The following is an 18,733-nucleotide window of genomic DNA, read 5'->3' as shown; positions in this document are numbered from 1 at the left end:
GAGTGACTCCCGCTTCTCATTCATGATGTTTGGCCTGTTCTCATCTCAAGTGTAGCTACCCCTTTGCTGTGCGGTTTTATTGGTGATTGTAATATCATGCACGTGCCTGCTCTTTTCAGTTTCCCGCCGTTGTAGGCAGCGCATGCGTAACAGCTGATTTACATTTTTTGCTGTGACTTTTTGTAGGACAGGGAAGCTCTTGTGTTGGGTTTTTGGTTGGAACAAGAAGAAGTTTTTGTCTATGTTGAATATTTGTGCGCTTCTTTGATCTTGTGAGAGTTGGGTCATTTTGGGCCAAGCACGCAATTCGAAACATTACTGGCACCTCCGACGGGATGCGTGCATTTTGAAGACATGGACGACGAAGAAACCACTACTGTCGCGGGGAGTGGAGAGCTGTCTGGCGAGCATGGGCAGGACACCGAAGCTGACGCTCCGGAGACCAGCTCGCAGGCACCTCCAGCCCAAAGTGTGACTTACGACTATGTAAAGTTTCGTGCCTCCCTGCGGAGAAGACTGACCAACCTGCTGAAGGTATTGAACACGGAGTATGGGAAGTCGTCGCCGAGTGCGAGGTACCTCAAAAAGTACCTGGCTGACGCCGAAGGAATAGTAAAACAAATCGAAGAAGTGGTCGAGGACCACAGGAATCAATTGCGAGACGATGCAGATTTTGAAGGATTGGAGAAGTTGGAAAAGTGGTTTGAGAAGTTGAACGAGGATTGTTCTCCGCTGGCAGAAGTTAGTTCGCTCCTTGAGTCAGGAGTTTTGGAGTCAGCCAGCCAGCCCAGTGGCGATGGTGACTTGTCAGCGCAGCCTCTAGAGGAAGAGCTAGAGGGCGAAGATTTTGCCCACAGCGCGCCACGTAGTGCTGATGACGGAGGAACGGAGTTTTCTGGAGACCCTGGTGTCAGTTCCAGCCTGAGAGCTTGTAGTGATGATGATGCATCAGTAGTGACTATGTATAGTACTGGTATGTATCACAGTGGCGTCACTGACGGATGCAGCACTGCTGTTCCCTGGCAAACGCCTGCTGCCGCTGCTGCTGATCAAAGGGATCATGCCATTCATGGAGCTGCTCAAGATGATGGGACAGTGGGTGATTACCCTGATAGCAGGCTTAGGGCCAGAGGTGCACTAGCACTTAGAGGCAGTCCAGGAATGCAAGGCAGGGGCAGCAGCGCTGATACTAGCTCTGGAACTCGATCCTCGTTGCAACCTCCAGGTCACGCTGTGCATGCAGCTACATTCACAACTGCTAGTGTTACTCAGAGTAGTGTGCTTGTGGGACAGCCTCAACATCATCAACACTCCGCTACTCAAGTGTCTAGTGCTGCCTACGTTGCTAGTGCAGGTAGTGGTACTGGTACACCTGGAGTCGCAGTGAACAGAGTTGTGAGTGGAGCACCCAGTCAAACTCAAGGGCAGGGTGGTGGAGCATTCAGAGCGAGAGCAATGCCTTCTGTACAGCAACGTCCTCACGCCAAGCCTGTTACTGCATTTTCATCTTCAGTTCTTCCACCACTACCCTCAGCTCACGCAGCTAAGACTGCATTTCCATCTCCAAGACGCAGTGTTGCACCAAGAGCTTACCGGCCTTCTGCACAGGCAGCCGCGCCTAGTGCTCACAGTCAATATCAGACTCAGTATGCACAGCCTGCTGCTCCACACATCAGTCCATATGGGCATTCTTGGTTGAAGCCAATAGAAGTGCCGAAGTTCAGTGGAAAAGGGCGCGATTACATCCAATGGCGGCAGAGGTTCTTGCAAGTAGCCGACTCATCTTTGCCTGAGGAGTACCAAATGGCTCGCCTTCGCGAGGCCGTTGCTGGCGGAGAAGCCGCTATCCTCATTGAAGACCTTCTGGACGGCCCCGGAGCATATGACGCCGCGTGGGCGGAGCTGGAGTCTTGGTTTGGTGGCACAGATCGACACTTGGAGCAACAAATCCGAGATCTGCTCAACCATCCCCGAGTCACTAACGAAAGGGACGTGGAGGGTCTGCAGCAGTATGCGGTCAAGCTACGCAGCCTAATCGCCAACATGAAGCTGTGCGGCTCTGAACCGGGCCCTGAGCTGTGCATCATTGCTACCGAAAAGGTGCCGAGGACAACGCTCATCAGGTATTTTGAGAGGCACGGAGACGGTAACACCGACATCAAGGTGTTTGCCACCTGGCTACTAGAAAAGGTGAAGACGGCAAAGTATGCCAATGACCGTACCGAGCAGCCAGACCGTCAACCCTCCCATGGAAAAAGGCATCATGAAGCTGTTCAGCGCCCCGTGCAGCAACGGTCTTTCATAGGCACTGAAGCTACGGCGCCAAAAAGGCCTCAAGAAGCTCCGATCAAGACGTCTGGCCACTCAAAGACACAGCAGCAAGCACGACAGAGGTGCCGCAAGTGTAGTGGTCCGCATCAGCTCGCTAACTGCAATGAGTTCAAGGCACTCTCAACGTCGAGACGTAACGAGCTGGTTCGTCTACTGAATTTGTGTCTCTGCTGCCTAAGAGAAGGTCACTGGGCGCGTGACTGCAATGCTGCTTCCGGTTGCCCTCACTGCCGTGGCAAGCACCACTCGCTTCTGCACGAGTCAAAGCCATCACTGCCCTCCAGTAAGGCAGCTGCGTCCACCAGTCCGGCTGCGAGTGAAAACACGGCGCATGCAACAGCAGCTACAGACGACTCCAATGCTGGGCTAACATCCTTTATGGTCACGCAGGCAGAAGTCAGAGGTGGTACAGCGAAGGCTACAGCCAACGTCCTCCTGGACTCAGGATCCTCGTGCAGCTATGTCTCAGAGCGTCTGGCTAGGCGTCTCCGTCTAGGGGGGAGCAGGAAGAAAGTGTCGGTCGGCGTTATCGGTGGTGGCGCAATTAACGACACTCTCCAAGTGGTGACGCTAGCGGTCCAGCATGATGGTGGTGACAAGGCTACGGAGCTTGAGGCATATGTCCTGCCCAGAGTAACGACGGATCTGCGATTGGTGAACTGGAAGGAGATTCAGGACAACTGGGCACATCTTCGTGACGTATCGTTCAAGACAGCAGGAGACAATCACCTCGACTTGCTGATTGGCTTGAACTCACCAGTGCTTCACCGTGCGGATGAGGAACGTCATGGAGGCGATGGTGACCCTATTGCTCGGAAGACTCCTCTCGGATGGGTCTGTTTTGGGCCAGTACTATGTCCATCCACACCGACGCATTCGACGTTCCATGCGGTGACCACTGCTGGTACCAATTTGGACCACCTGGTGAGTCGTTTCTGGGATCTTGAAGCGGTTGGAATGTTACCAAAGTCAGACCAGTACTTGACTCCGGACGAGCAGCAAGCGGTGACTTCAACTCAGCGAACCCTGAACTACAAGGACGGTCGGTTTGAAGTCGGAATCCCCTGGAAGGACGGCGCCAAGCAGCCTGATGTCACGAGCAACAAGGTGCTGGCTGAGAACCGACTCCGCGCACTCATGCGATCGCTGCAGCGACGGCCAGGTATGCTGCCAAGGTATGCGAAGGTCCTGGAAGACTACCTGCAGAAGTCCTACATCCGGAAACTGACAACTGAGGAAGTTGAACAATGCGGCTCATCACAGTGTTATCTGCCGCATTTCGCTGTTATACGGGAGGATAAGGCAACGACTAAAGTCCGCGTTGTTTTTGATGCTGCCGCCAGAGCAAATAATGTTGCTGTGAACGACTTGATGTTGGCTGGACCGAAACTGCAGGCCGACCTCGTGAAGCTCCTGATTCGCTTCTGCCTTGAGCCTATCGCACTGATGGGCGATGTTTCGGAGATGTTTCTCCAGGTGTCCCTTTCCCCAGAAGACCGAAGATACCACCGGTTCCTATGGCAGCCTGGCGAAACAGTTGAGACGTACGAATTCATGCGGCTGGTCTTCGGGATCAAGGCGTCACCCTATTTAGCTGGACGAGCCTTGCAAGCTACTGCCGAGCGCTTTGGAGACCAGTATGATCCTATTGCCAGCGACATTGTGCGGGACTCCTTCTATGTCGATGATCTTCTCAAGTCGCTACGTGACGTACAGCAGGCGATTCTTGCTCGAGTGGAGACTCAGGCCCTCTTGAAGCGTGGCGGGTTCACGCTACGTAAGTGGCTAAGCAACAGCCCAGAGGTCATGGCGTCTATTCCTGCTGAGGAGCGGGCCGCGGCAGAGTCCAGGTCAATTGCAGAGAGCCCCTCGCATCCTGAGGTGTCCCAGAAAGCCTTAGGTGTGAAGTGGATGGTCAAGGGGGACTACTTCACGTTCCACTACAAGGGATCATCTCCGACAGTGTTCACGAAGCGGTCAGTCTTGAGCCGCATGGCAACATTGTTCGACCCAAGGGGTCAGCTGTCGCCATTCACCATAAGGGCCAAGATAATGTTCCAAGAGTTATGTCTCTCTGGAATCGGCTGGGACGACACGCTGCCAGATGCTCATCTTGCTTCATGGAGCCGGTGGTTTAGTGAGTTCGACACTCTTTCTCACCTCAAGATCCGTCGCTGTTTCAAGGGAGATGATTGGGTCAACGACATCACCGTCCATGTGTTCACGGACGCTTCCGCATTGGCATATGCCGCAGCAGCTTATGTGCGAGTGGCGGAGAGTGATGGCGGAGCACGTGTCACGTTGATCATGGCAAAGGCGCGGCCGGCTCCCATCAAGCGGCGAACGATCCCTCAGCTTGAGCTGCAGGGTGCAGTACTCGGTGCACGCCTGGGTGAGTACGTCAGTGGAGCGGTTGGTGTTGGAACAGATGACGTCAACTATTGGACAGACTCGATGAACGTCCTCTACTGGGTTCGCTCGCTCAGTAGAAAGTTTAAGGTTGACGTCGGCAACCGCATTTCAGAAATCCAGCGTCTTTCGCGTCCTGCGCAGTGGCAGCATGTTCCCGGAAAGGAGAATCCCGCTGATCTTCCTACTCGTGGACTCTCTGCCCAGCAACTCGTGGAACGGGGAACGTGGTGGTCTGGGCCTCGATTCCTCTCCTTCGGTGCTGACCAGTGGCCAAAGAAAATGATTGCCGTGCCCTCCGTCCTTCCATGCATGCAAGTATCCAAGGTAGCTACTGCCATGGTCAGCCTACATGCAGTTGAGTGTCATCCTGCTGAGACTCGACTGGACCCCGGGAACTACTCTGCGTGGCCTCATCTCCTACGTGTAACAGCCTGGTGTCGCCGGTTTATCCACTGCCTCAAGTCAGCCCGCGCTGGAGAACAAGCTTATACCAGCACGGGGGAGGCCCCCGTGGTTGAAGTGAACTTGGGCAGCCAATGTTCTTCTCTTAATGTGCCGGAGCTTTCAGCAGCAGAGGTTGACAGTGCTGAGCAGTATTGGGTGGCGCGATCACAGAGAGACCAGTACCCAGACGTGTACCACACTCTGATGAACGGCAAGGAACTACCATCCTCATCACCTCTTGTCAAGCTGCGGCCGTTCCTGGACAGCAGCGCTGAAGTCCCGGTGTTACGAGTTGGCGGGAGACTGAGGACGGCTCATCATCTGGCCAGTGAGTTTCGGTGTCCCTTGATATTACCTCAGAAGCATCGGGTGACGGAATTGGTCATTGCAGAAGAAGATCGGCAATGCTCACACTCGATTGGTACCAACCACCTGCTATCGAAGCTAGCTGACAAGTTCTGGATCGTAAAGGGGAGACAGACGGTAAAGCGGTATCGTCAGGCCTGTGTCGGCTGTAAACGTTTGTGGAACAAGCCGTACTCACCAGCGATGGGTCCGCTACCCAATTTCAGAACCGAAGGTCAGCTACTCGCCTTCTCACGTACAGCAGTCGACTTTGCTGGGCCGTTTTACGTAAAACGTGGCCGCGGACGTGTCCAGGAAAAGCGGTATGCAGCGATCTTCACATGCCTGCAAACCAGGGCTTGCCATTTCGAGGTAGTGTACTCCTTAGACACGGACGGTTTTAAAATGGCCCTGGTACGCTTCACCAAGCGCCGTGGAACCCCAACCATGATCCTCTCAGATAATGGGACGAATTTCGTCGGGACAGAGCGGGAGTTGCGTGAAGCTGTACAAAGTCTTGGTACTGGTGATGTCTCAGCAGCGTTGGCAGCCCAAGGGACACAGTGGGTTTTTAACCCCCCGAGGGCGCCTCACACTGGTGGTGTGTTTGAGCGGGTCGTTCGCTCATTGAAACAAGTACTGCAGACAGTCTTGTATAAAGCGGATCTTACCGATGAGGAACTGCATACTGCTCTTGTTCAGGCGGAAGGGTTACTCAACTCTAGGCCACTAACTGCGGTTTCTACTGATGCCGCGGACCCTCAGCCATTGACGCCTCACCATTTTCTGGTGGGACACGCTCGAGTCACGAGTCCACTGGAGGAACAGGCAGAGTTGGCTGAGCGAGCTCATCCTCATCGGCGTTTCGACATCATCCAGCATTTACTGAAGGTAGTTTGGAGGCGCTGGAAGAGAGAGGTTGTCTCACGGTTGAACCTGTCTACCAAGTGGCAACGTGCTCAGAGGTCAGCTCAGGTTGGAGATGTTCTGCTATGCCTCGACGACCATCTTCCACGAGCAAAGTGGCCATTGGGAAGAGTGGAAGCCGTCTACCCAGGCAAGGACGGAGCGACACGTGTGGTGGATGTCAACATCCGGGGAAAAGTCTACCGTCGGCATGTTCGCTACCTTGTGCCTCTGGAAGTGGAGCCGTCCAGTGACCGAGTTAACAGCTTGGAGTCGGTCGTGAAGATGCGTGACCTGTGAAGTGAAACTCATCGCCCCGAGCCAAGTACTGAGTAACTGATTCTAATACCGAAGACGTTGGCTGATCAGTGATAATGAAATAAAATATCTGCTAGCCATATTTCATGCTGTGTGGTACTGATAGAGCTATGGGTGATAGGAATAATGTTATGCGTGTTACAGCACGAGTGGGTTGCAAATGTCTTCGATAGTTTCGGTCCTGATGAGCTAGTTCTATCGGAGGAAGTACACATTACGCTCTTTTGTTTTTCCTGGCAAGATGCTGGTGTGGCATATGCTTGTTTTTGCCTTTTGTTTTTCGTTGTTTTTGTTTTTTTTGCTCTTCTGGGTGTATGTAGTTTTCGCTCCCTGCTATTTGCATGTTTGCTCAAGGGGGAGGAATGTTGTGTATAGACTATCTGTTGTGTTTCATTGGTCTGTGTGGCCGAGTGACTCCCGCTTCTCATTCATGATGTTTGGCCTGTTCTCATCTCAAGTGTAGCTACCCCTTTGCTGTGCGGTTTTATTGGTGATTGTAATATCATGCACGTGCCTGCTCTTTTCAGTTTCCCGCCGTTGTAGGCAGCGCATGCGTAACAGCTGATTTACATTTTTGCTGTGACTTTTTGTAGGACAGGGAAGCTCTTGTGTTGGGTTTTTGGTTGGAACAAGAAGAAGTTTTTGTCTATGTTGAATATTTGTGCGCTTCTTTGATCTTGTGAGAGTTGGGTTATTTTGGGCCAAGCACGCAATTCGAAACATTACGTATGGTTAAGTTCACCAGGAAAGCCGCTCTCTGGAATAAGTTGCCTGCATCTATACGATCACTGAAGAAACCAGGTCAATTCCGGACCGCTCTCTTACCCCACCTGAAAAATTCACCGACTTACGTTGCTCACTGATCAAATAATTATGCAATCTTTCCTCTGCTAGCTAGCTGCTGTCTTAAATCCTACTCTTTTTTTCTATTTTCTTTTTTTTCTTTTTAATCTTTTCCTTACTGAAGTACATTTGTGTGCCTGTTTGTCTTTAGTCGATCTCATGTAATAAGGCAACACTGCCTGTTTGTTATTCGACGTTAAATAAACCAATCCAAATCCAATCCAAAGGTGCAAAGGCGACAGCTACATGAGTTGGGTCTGCACAGCTGGGACAGTCACTGTGTGAGCCAGGTGCTACTCCTGGTACCTAGCTACCCAGTATGCGTGCTCTGGCTTCTTTCGGAGTTGTCCTAATCGATTTTCTGTGGGAAATTATCAAGTAAATCTGTATCAACATTGATAACGAGCAAGGGAGAAATCTGTATCAACATTGATAACGAGCAAGGGAGAAATTTATATCAACATTGATAACGAGCAAGGGAGCACATACTGTGTAAGGGGTATAGCATTGAACACTTTTAAAAGTGAATGCTACGCAGACTGGCGAACTAATAAGAGGGACGCATGGGTAACAGAAGTCCAACGTTCAATGTCCGCTTTTCTTTTAATGCTATTCACCACTCTAGTAAAGCTCTTATCTCCGCACTGCCTCTTTCTCGGCTTCTTTCCCTTCACTAACAATGAGTAATATGCTTGCATTCAGGGTTTCAGTTTTAGGGGAGAACGATGCTGATGCCACTGATTCTTCATGTCTGCTCAATGGTTGTCGGTGTGCTTGCATGAACGTTTTTACTCCACCGCGGGACATGGCAATCGATGCTCGCTGGTCACCAGTGCAACTACCAGGATAGCAGCTGGATGTCGAGACGCCGCACTATCTCCGAGAAGCTCGGCCGTCCGACGGCGTTCTCCTGCCAACAGTGTCGGGTCAAGTCCACGTAGTCCTGCGGAGTGCTGCTGGGAAAACTGGGCCTCTCGCCACCGATTACGGCATTGAGGAGCTGGTTGGTGAACGCATAGTCCGGCTCTTCGTACGGCGTCTGGCGAGTGTACGACTCCCATAGTACAATGCCAAAGCTGTGCATGTAGATAATAACAAGCAAGAACGGAGAGACGTCACAGTGAGCATATGCTGCATATGCATGGTGTATCATGATGTAAAGACCAGTGAAGAGAATATCACAGAACTAAAAAAACACGGTTGACTCATATGCTGTGAATACGGTAGTTGTGGTAGCCGATCTATGGTGAAGCTGCAAGACGCCTCGCCACTCCTAGTGAATACAGCTAGTCACGGGCAGTCCAAAAACTACCACACATGAAGACACAGTCAAGCACTGAACTAAATCTCTAAAAAATGTCACAGAGCAAGGAGGTGAATTTATGTTGCAACTCTGAGTTGCACGCGGTTCACTATCGTCAGGTGTACATGATAGCAGCAAACTCGAAGTTGCAACATACATGTATCTCCATGCTGTGTGAAGGGCTCTGCAGGCTGAGCTCTTCCAGGCAGTAGAGAACCATACTTGTTTATGTCACTATACTGTGGCTATCTGTGCAGGCAGCAAGGGGAGAAGGAAGTCAGTTACTTCCTTGTACTCTGACTTTCAGCCTGCAAGGTACAACCTGGCATCTTCTTTCTCGGAGCGAAAACAACAGTACGAAGTAGTGGTTGCGACTTCGGCGATGATTTGCAAGAAAGGGTTTGCTCCCCACACCGGAGCTCGCGCTATTCCGCCGACTTTACTTGACACTTGACTGACTCACGACTGCCATCCAGAGCACACGAGAAGAATGTTCGATGGACTTCGCGTGTGCTCTGGATGGCAGTCGTGAGTCAGTCAAGTGTCAAGTAAAGTCGGCGGAATAGCGCGAGCTCCGGTGTGGGGAGCAAACCCTTTCTTAAAAGAGTACTTGTAGTAATATTTCCACTGAAACTCGCCCCAAGGGTGCCCCGTACGCGGTAGACCCGAGTGCCCGTAACTTTGAAGTCCAGATATGAGTGTACTGTAAAAGCCATTATTATATATAACAAAGTGCTAACTCTAACGAGTTAATGAGGAGAAATCTGTCGTTAACATAGAAATCGTTACCGTATTTCCGCGCATATAAAGCCATGGCGTTATATCCGAATATAAGGCCACCCTCACTTATAAAGCCATGGCGTTATAAGTGAACAAAATTCAATGTGGAGGAAGTTGCATCCGGCGTTAAAGGTGAGTTCAATTCTTTCAGTGAACCTACAGTAGCTGTGATTCTCTCTACATGCACCCATCCCCACTGTCACATGCTTTACCGCCACCGCACCTTCAAACAAGTTTGTATGCCACCTTGTACACAATAGGTTCACAGTTAGAAATTTTCAGGGAAAATTGAAAGTATATCGATGCTCGACATGAACGTACAACGGCACCATACGAGTACTCGAAGTTCATACTCTGCCGATTTTTTCATGTAAGCGTCTCTCACTTTTAGCGCCATGGCGTTAAAACCGAGGCTATTTTCTCCAAACATTTGGTCCAAAACAGCGATGTTTCACCTATAACGCCATGGCTTTATACGCGCGGAAATACGGTATACAGAAATCGATACATATACTGTCCTATTGAGCGTTGAGAATGAGTGAAAATCGTTACCTTTGGTACACGTAAACTAGTCAATTTTGGGAAATCGTTATGCATGCGCCTCGTTAGAATAATGGCTTTTACAGTACTCAAAAATGGCATTAGTCATAATGAGCACCTTACCTGTAGACGTCTGCAGCTGTTCCGTACGGTTGCCTGCGGATTCGTTCTGGCGAGACGTATGCATCTGTGCCATTGTTGAATGTCACGGTCGAGTCATCATGCTGGAGAAGAGGTTCGCTCTCGTCCAGACTGTCACCATGGCGTTGCCGTCGCCGACGACGGACACCTGTATTGTCAGCCAGGCGTGACATCAGGCGCGCCGTGCCGAAATCAGCCACTTTCACCACCCAGCGCTCGGTCACCAGCAGATTGGAGCACTTCAGGTCACGGTGTACAACTGGTGGATGCAGGCCGTGCAAATACTCCATACCCTTAGCCGCATCCAGCATGAAGCGAAGTCGATCTGTGTGACTGATGGTAACACTGCTGTTTTGCAGTAATGCTTTCAATGATCCACGCTTAGCATACTCCATGACTAGGAATGGCTCATTGCGTGGGTCAGTGCCGGCTCCCAGGAAGAACACAATGTTTGGATGTCGGTGAAGCTTCATCAATTCCACTTCTCGCTGGAACTCGCGGCTGCAGAGGTCGTCACACTGAAGGTATTGCTTCAGCTTCTTCACAACCACAAGCATGTCATTCAGCTCTGCAAGCCAAACATCACCGTAACCACCCTGGCCAATGACGTGCCGCAGGCGCAGCTGACCCCATTCGATTTTCCAGACGGCCATGAACGTGGACATTCGTTTCGCCGAGGCACGCTGCTCGCGGTGGAGCTCCTGCTGTGCCCCGTGCTGCTTCACGGAGATGTATCCGGCAATGACAAGGACACTGACAAACAGGAGCAGCAGCGCCCCGCCGGCAATATAGTAGTAAGGCATGAAGCAGTTATCCCAGTCATAGTAACCCCAATGGCAGGAGCACATCGTTTGGCTGCCCACTACGGAGCAGTTGCCGTGCCAGTTGCAAATGCTCTGCGCGCACACTGTGCAGTCATCCGTCGAAGTGCTGCCAGAGCCCGGCGTTGTTGTCCCGCTGGAGCAATTTACGCAGGCTTTGCCACTGGATCCCCAAGTACCCTTTGGGCATGCCTTGCATTCAGCGGCGAACATATTCCGGACATGCCCTGCTTGGCAAAGGCCAAATGGTAGGTACAGGATGCCAGCTGCTTGACTGTGCACCTCCTCTTCAGCGGCGATTCTGACAACCGTTGATGCCATCAGTATTAGGCCGCTGCTCAACGATGCTACACTCATCCCGATCATCGGCTCATGCCTGAAGAACGGTATGGCTTGGGAGATGCAGATCACGTCGTTCTGGTCCACGTAGTAACGCAGCAGGAACGCTTCCGACGCAGTTGTCGGCTCGTCAGCACCTCTGCCACCGAACAACAGCAGGCTATCATTGCTGTACTGCTTGAGTGTATGGCCCATCCTTCCTGGAAGCCTTCCCTGCTCTTGCTTGACATCCTGAATGGAGTATGTCTGTCCTTCGATCGAAATCTCAAAAAAGGCATCCGAAGCGGTCTGCCAGATGTCGTCTGCCTGTCCTCCGAAAACTAGAATCCTCTGCCGGCCTGCTATAGTCAGTGCTAGTACTGCCGGTGCCGAAATGGATGGCATCTCACGATGAGCTGCGGACAGATTCTGCCATGTTCCTTCACACGCGCTGCGGTTGTTTTGGTCCTGAAAGGAGAAGAGCCAGACATCATGTAGCAACGCCGTGTCCATCGTTGACCCATTACGCAATGGAGCCTTGCCACCGAAAATCACAAATGAGTCAGCGGTAAGGGCAAAGCCAGCATGACTGTAGCGTGCCGGAGGTCCGTCTCCTTCGTCCTCCGTCCCTTTTTTGTATGTGCCCTGGCATGCATCAAAGCACCACAGACTTTCCAGTGCTGACAGTGGGTGGAACATCTGTGCAAAGTTCACTGTTACCCCGCCATGTATGATCATCAAGCAGCTGTCGCCTGTGCCGGCGTCGAGCATCACAAGGTACAGACGGCCGCGCCCAAGTCCGCTGTCCATCTCAACTGGGTTGGTGTGCATGACGTGGCTCGTGTACGGGATTTGCAGCGCGTTTACGCTGCCGATGCTGTCGATGGGGAGCTGGCTGTTGATGCGGCGCACTACACTGAGTGCATACGGTATGTATCTGCTATCCCACACTGCACCACCCAGCAGCACATTCACCGAAGGGCCGGCAAAGCCCGTGCCGAACGGGCCCTGGAACTGGATCTCCGGCTGAGCGGCGCTGGCAATGCTCTGGCTGAGCGATGTCGCCAGGCGGCTATAGGTCGGAACCGGTGCAAAGTCTACAGCGCTGTCGGACCACAGGGGAAGGTTAACATTCCTTCGGATCACGAAGAGATACGGTTCGTTGCTGCTGACCAGATATATGGCATCACTGCCTGCCAATATGCTGGCTTGGTTTGCGACAAGCGATGCACCACTGACTGTCGACTGCAGCACGGTCCAGTTTGAAGCACGGTCGCTCATGTCCTTCATGTATACAGTGTATTGCCGGCCCGCAGCTGCACTCATCTGTGCCTCGTTGATGAAGACCACCAGCAGACTCTGCTGTTGTACAAAGGTAGAGTATGTCTTGTCCACACCACTGTAGCTGCAGTCGCGCGGAAACTCATCACTGTCCCAAACACTAATCACCAAATCGTAGGTCCACAACTCGCAGGAAGCTTCCGAGTCAGCACCTCCTCCGAACAAAATGATCTGTTGGCTGCTCTCGTCGAAAAACATGTCGATGGATTGGTGTAGGCTCGGTCTCCTCTCGTCAACTGGACTAATGATATACCAGCTTGCCGTCCGTGAATTATTGCGAAAATCCAGCCTCCACATGTTTGTTGTGTTCACCTTTGTGCTGTAAATGCCTATGACACTGAAGTCATCACCAGCAGGATTATCGGAGGCTGTTCTCAATGAAACCAGAGCCCGGGCATGCGGAATATCGTCCGGATTCTCTTGTTCCGGTATTACCGTTCTGTGGAGCTTTCCATCTCGCCACACGTACACGGCAGCTCTCCCAGTGTTGCGATCCCTCAGGCCAATCAGAACCAGGTCGCGGCCGGATGGGGACACCACCGACCCGAGTAGATCCCACTCGTAGTACTCCGGCCCGGTGCAGGACGAGTCCACGGCGGTGCAGTCAATGTCATTCGTTGCCCACGTTGGTGTCCCTTGTAGCAAGGGCTCAGTCGGAATCGGGTAATACTGGATGGACACAGTAATGTCAGGCGTACTGTGTTCCTTCCATGCCGCAGTCACCAGTGGAAGCACAACTGTCTCGCCGTTGACGATGTTGAGATGCTGGAAGTTCACCACCATTGTGCGCGTGGGAATAAGTTTCAGCAGAGCCGGCACCGCAGCGAACCCAGGCACTTGTCCGTTGCTCCCGTAGATGTGTAGCTGGTCCAGGGACGGGGAGGCTGCCTGTAGCTCAACAGGAACCAGAGGATTAGGTATGATGGTGTGAGGCTGATCTTTACTGGACCAGAGCCGATCCTCACGTGAGCTTACTTGTCCATGGCAAACTAATGCAGCGCAGCAGACTATAAGCAGGGAAATAGCGCAGTTCGGAGAAGAGAGTCCACCACTTTTCCAGGCCATTGCCACTTCTTTGGATCCTGGGGAGAGAGGGATAGGGAGAGACAGAGACAGAGAAAGAGGGAGAGACAGACAGACAGACAGACAGACAGACACGCACACACACACACACACACACACACACACACACACACACACAGATAGACACACAGACACACACACAGAGACAGGCAGATAGATAGATAGATAGATAGATAGATAGATAGATAGATAGATAGAGAGATAGATAGAGACAGAGAGATGGAGATGGATAGAGAGAGAGCAAGTGAGAGTATGTGTTTGTGAGTGAGAGAGAGAGAGACGGTAAGTAAGTGAGAGTGTGTTAGACATGAGAGAGGAAGTTGGGGGAAGTCAGCCAGAAAAAGATCGGTTACACCAGGTATGGATTGATGTAGCCCTTTGTTCGACTTCAGCAACCGTTACACTTTGGGATCAGCTCAGATGAGAGTTTTATTTGACAAGAATGAAAATCATTCTCGATAATTCAGGTTGTAAACAAGGGTCACTGTTACAGTCCTGAGGGCATCGGCTGACACAGATTACATTACATCAAACTTCGTGTGTTTATCTCAACTTTCCTTTACCGGATCTTAGGCCAAGGATTTGCAAAAGAGAAGGGACGCATTTTTCGCCACGTGTGTGTTGGCATGGCGTGGGCTATACAGTCCATTCATAAAAAGATGGGTCTTGGCTCTGGCGAGCTCCCGTATTTGGCGATTTTTCGTGATTTCATCGTACACAGTGCAGTGCTGCGAACTTTGAAATTTGAAAAAGGGTCCAAAAAGGGTGCCTGAACTGGGGTTCGAACCGCAGAATGCACTGTTGCAGGCGGGGTCAAACGGCCTGGATTTTGATGGTTTTTCCCAATTCAGTGCTTTTGGGGCAAAACCTGGCCGAAATCCTATTCTTGCTATGGCTTGCTTTTTGGACAAAAAAACTTCAGAAACATAATTGGAAGAGGATTCCATATGGGATTGCAGAAAATTTTTTTTAAAAAAACTCAACGTTTGACCCATTTATGGCCAAAAGCTAGAAGTTCATTTTTTTCTGAATGGACTGTAGAACCTAGTTACGCCCTGTAAATGCCAAAATATATACTAGTACATGAGAGCCTCGTTCGAAGACGTTTGCCAACAGAAGCTGGATTGGAGGGGGGGGGGGGGAGACTTCACAGTTGACCATTTTATTGTTACACGTATTGCACATGTGCTGTACAGAGAGGGGGGGGGGGCAGCTTCACAGTTGACCATTTATTACACGTACTGCAAGTGTGACTCTCACAGTGATTGTAAGATTACTGTACAGTGAAACAGCTGTCTAAGACGACCGCTGAAGGGACCTTCAAAGTGTGGTCTCCGTTGCCAGGTGGTCTCCTTATCCAGGGTCGTTTGACTGCAAATAGCATCCCTTAGTCCTGGTTCAGTGGTCATCTGAGGCAGGTGGTCGACTTATCAAAGTGGTCGCCTTGACAGGTTTTACTGTAACAGTAATTAGTATGATGAGGATCAAACTCTCCTGATCATGAGAAGCAGCACCAGAATAATTATGCACAACATGCTTCCTCGGCCTTTGACCATATTCCACATCCAGGTCAGTAGAAGCAAAGCACTGGCTGCTCCATCCGTAGCCTTTTATGAAGCTTCATTCAGAGCACAACTACAAGTACGTGCTGAGAGTCGAAACGAAGGAAGACGTAAAAGAAGCATCGACGTAGAAGCACAGTTTTGAAATGGGATGATGCACAGCCGAATAGAAGAACTACAGTACGTCCTCCATTAAACGTATACGTCTCCATTACTAGTACGTCTCCAATTGTAGAACATGTTGAGTGTGGATCAAAAATATAAAAGGACACGTCTCTAATAATAGTACATGCCGGAATGATGTAACGGGCATTACTGGGGACAGATACAAGGGTCCACCTTACTTCGTTTTTTTTACCCGTCCATCATCTTTGTGTCTCTGTACACTGATTCTTGCCATGGTTGGATGTATTTACAGACTTGCAGTACCATTATCACGAGTTGTTTGCCACCCAACCCAGGCAATCAATCTTTCCAGAAACAATAAAAGACTAAGTACTCGTCTCCAATATTAGTACAGTCTCCTATTAGTATAGGTCAGACAACCTTTGAAACAATAAAAGTACTGTACATTTATTGGGGAAAATACCGTAACCATACTTTGCACGGGCCTACGACGACTCCACGAAGACTACCGGTATTCGTGCGGGTATTGTTTGGAGTTGTGGTGTAACTACCACATGTATGATCCTATGAAGACTACGGCGGTATTCGTGCGGGTATTGTTTGGAGTTGTGGTGTAACTACCACATGTATGATCCTATGAAGACTACGGACGAGTAGTGAGGTCAACACACCTCTCGGCTTCGCTACATACAGTTCGGAGCTTCCCGTCACATTATCTCTCACATATCTCTCACCTGTTTTCCTATGGCCCGAGCGGTGTCGGCTTTCGCAAGCGGCGGATCCAAACCGGCTTCCGAAGATAAACGTGACTTCCTCCACCTCCGCGTGCAAATCCAGTGAGAGACTTGGAAACTGCGGCTCGTGTCCAGTGTATCATGCGAAGAGATACTACAATTGTAGCTTACTTACGTCCCAACTCTTTTCGCTCTCGATATCTCCTCGTCATACCCTGCAATCCAAAATCGAACTTCATGTGTTGTATTTTACTACTCCCTGCTTCCCATTCATTGGCTGTTGAGTGTTGTTACAATCGTCATGTTCCCCGTGTAGATCATTCTGCCCTCACTCGTCTCCAGTCACCAACGCAGTACTTCACGTAGAGCGCTGCCTTGGGCCAGTGTCTACTAGTAGTACTTGACGCTCAAGGTGGATCAGCGGACGATGAACCGGTAGATTGTCGATATCAGGCACAGCATTACCTTCCGCTCACATTCGATATTCACGCCGTGAGATATGCTAGTGTTCGAGGCGATTGCAACAATAATTATTATTTGCCTGTTGTCCGAACCGTGAAGACATTTCGAGCTGCTCGATCCTGGACGTTGCGTGGTCTGAACCGCTGCATGGCTGCATGCCCAATACTAGGATATGTCATTATGTGGCTGGCTAGTAGTAGTAATGCGCTGTGCCATGTTGTCCAGTAGGCAGTAGCCTCGCCCACGGCATTGTTTATCCGCGGAATGATGCCAAACCTGACAACATAGCGACAGAATCTTACTTCTTGAAACCGGACTTTGTTGGAGAATCGATCAAGCTACGACTGTACGCGTATACGGTGTGTACCTTCGTACCCTACGATAGCTGCAGCTCAGTAGCTCAATCGTTGGCTTTGACCATGGCTGGGGGCGTTCGACAAAGTGTCGCACCCGGGTGTCCTGTACAAAGCTGAGCGATATGGGCTCCAGGGACATCTTTTTGCCTGGCTCAGATGCTACCTCACCAACCGCATGCTCCAGGCTGTAGTGAGCGGACAGTCCTCCTCTAAGTTACCCCATCATGTCAGGCGTCCCCCAGGGTAGCATCTTGGGCCCGACTTTATTCCTTCTCTATACGAATGATGCTGAGGATCACCTACCTGCTGGGGCCCAGCTTGCTGCATATGCTGATGACACCACCTTGTACAAGTGCATATCGACCCATACTGCCGTACCCGAAGATGTTACCATACTCCAGCTTGCTGTAAATGCGCTGGCAGACTGGGGAATGGCCTGGCACATTAGGTTTGAACCTACAAAGTCTCAGTCCCTCCTGATTTCCCACCATCGCAACACAGTCGTCGTCCCACCGATTGTATTCCAGGGCACAATTGTTCCGGAAGTCGACCAGCTGAAGCTGCTGGGTGTGCTATTTGACCAACACCTGTCCTTCACAGCTCATATCAGGCAATTGGCTATTCGAGGCTTCCTCCGGAAAGCCTCACGAGTGCTGGACTCCAGGTGCCGTGGAGTGATCTACAAGGACTTTGTCCGCCCGGTTTTGGTGTACGGCATGCTTGTGTGGATGAGCGCTGCACCCACCACTCTGGCTCCCCTCACTGCCAGCCAACGCCGTGGCCTTCACCTAATCGGTGATGGAGCCTACCTCCCTAGCTTGGACATCCGCAGAATGGAAGGAGCACTCTGCTTTCTGTACAAGCTCCACTTTTCAACTGGCCCAGACATGCTTCTCACCCTTCTTCCACCCCGAGCGACCAACACATCACGCCATAGCCGACGCACACAAAAGCATCCCTCACACCAGTTTCAGCTCACTTCCACTCTTCCGCTCAGAGCACGGAGTGATGTCCTTCGGTCCTTCCCTGACGCTGTTGTGGAGGTCTGGAACCAGCTCCCGCAGTGCGTTCTGCTGAACCAGCCAACAAGGAAAGGACTGCAGACGTTCAAAGAAAAGGTCAACGCCCACCTGCGCCTTACCCGGTGGGAGTGTGCAACGGACAGGGTATGAATCAAAAGACCAAAAGACGAAAAAAAGCTCTAGCTCTGTTCACTCCTCCATTCACTTCGTTGACTCTCTGATAACTTTTTATTGTGCATACTTTTCCCCGTAATCCCCAGTTATCTACCCCCCCCCCCTGCGTATTTTCCGTAATATTTTGTTTTTGTGGAGCGCTTGGGTTGCAATGAAGCCGAGACCCTATAGTCGGTCAAGCTGCCCCTGCCTCTCCCCCACTCCTGCCATTCCATATGTCTCATCGATGCATCGCTGCTTGTCCCGGCCGGGCGCGCGCCGCACGGCGGTTCTGAACTCCAAATAGACTACTGTACATAATTATGTCACTTGCACGACCACGTGCAAGGGCAAGCCTGGGCAAGAGTACAGACATAAACTCTTGGTCGCAC

At 51.1% G+C, this 18,733-nt stretch overlaps 2 protein-coding genes across 2 annotated transcripts; one reads left to right on the top strand and one right to left on the bottom strand.

The window, feature by feature from the left end:
• Positions 1-354: 354 nt before the first annotated feature.
• On the top strand, positions 355-6,738 carry LOC135823579 (uncharacterized). Its single transcript, XM_065336422.1, has one exon. It carries the CDS (start codon positions 355-357, stop codon positions 6,736-6,738), a length of 6,384 nt encoding a protein of 2,127 aa, XP_065192494.1.
• A 1,214-nt stretch (positions 6,739-7,952) lies between these two features.
• LOC135823771 (uncharacterized) lies at positions 7,953-16,922 on the bottom strand. Its single transcript, XM_065336613.1, has 3 exons — positions 16,349-16,922; positions 10,346-13,925; positions 7,953-8,675 (listed from the first exon to the last, which is right to left on the bottom strand). Exons 2-3 carry the CDS (start codon positions 13,906-13,908, stop codon positions 8,438-8,440), a joined length of 3,801 nt encoding a protein of 1,266 aa, XP_065192685.1. The 5' UTR covers positions 13,909-13,925; positions 16,349-16,922; the 3' UTR covers positions 7,953-8,437.
• Between the last annotated feature and the right edge of the window lie 1,811 nt (positions 16,923-18,733).

This window comes from Sycon ciliatum, chromosome 8, assembly GCF_964019385.1.
Source record: "Sycon ciliatum chromosome 8, ocSycCili1.1, whole genome shotgun sequence".
In the NCBI taxonomy this organism is placed as follows: Eukaryota; Metazoa; Porifera; class Calcarea; order Leucosolenida; family Sycettidae; genus Sycon; species Sycon ciliatum.
This window is presented reverse-complemented; position numbering and strand designations above follow the sequence as displayed.

Coding starts and splice junctions, on each gene's coding strand:
- LOC135823579 (XM_065336422.1), top strand. CDS start 355: ATGGACGACGAAGAAACCACTACTGTCGCGGGGAGTGGAGAGCTGTCT.
- LOC135823771 (XM_065336613.1), bottom strand. CDS start 13,908: ATGGCCTGGAAAAGTGGTGGACTCTCTTCTCCGAACTGCGCTATTTCC. Junction 8,676..10,345: donor ACAGCTGCAGACGTCTACAG/GTAAGGTGCTCA, acceptor CTACATGCACAG/CTTTGGCATTGTACTATGGG.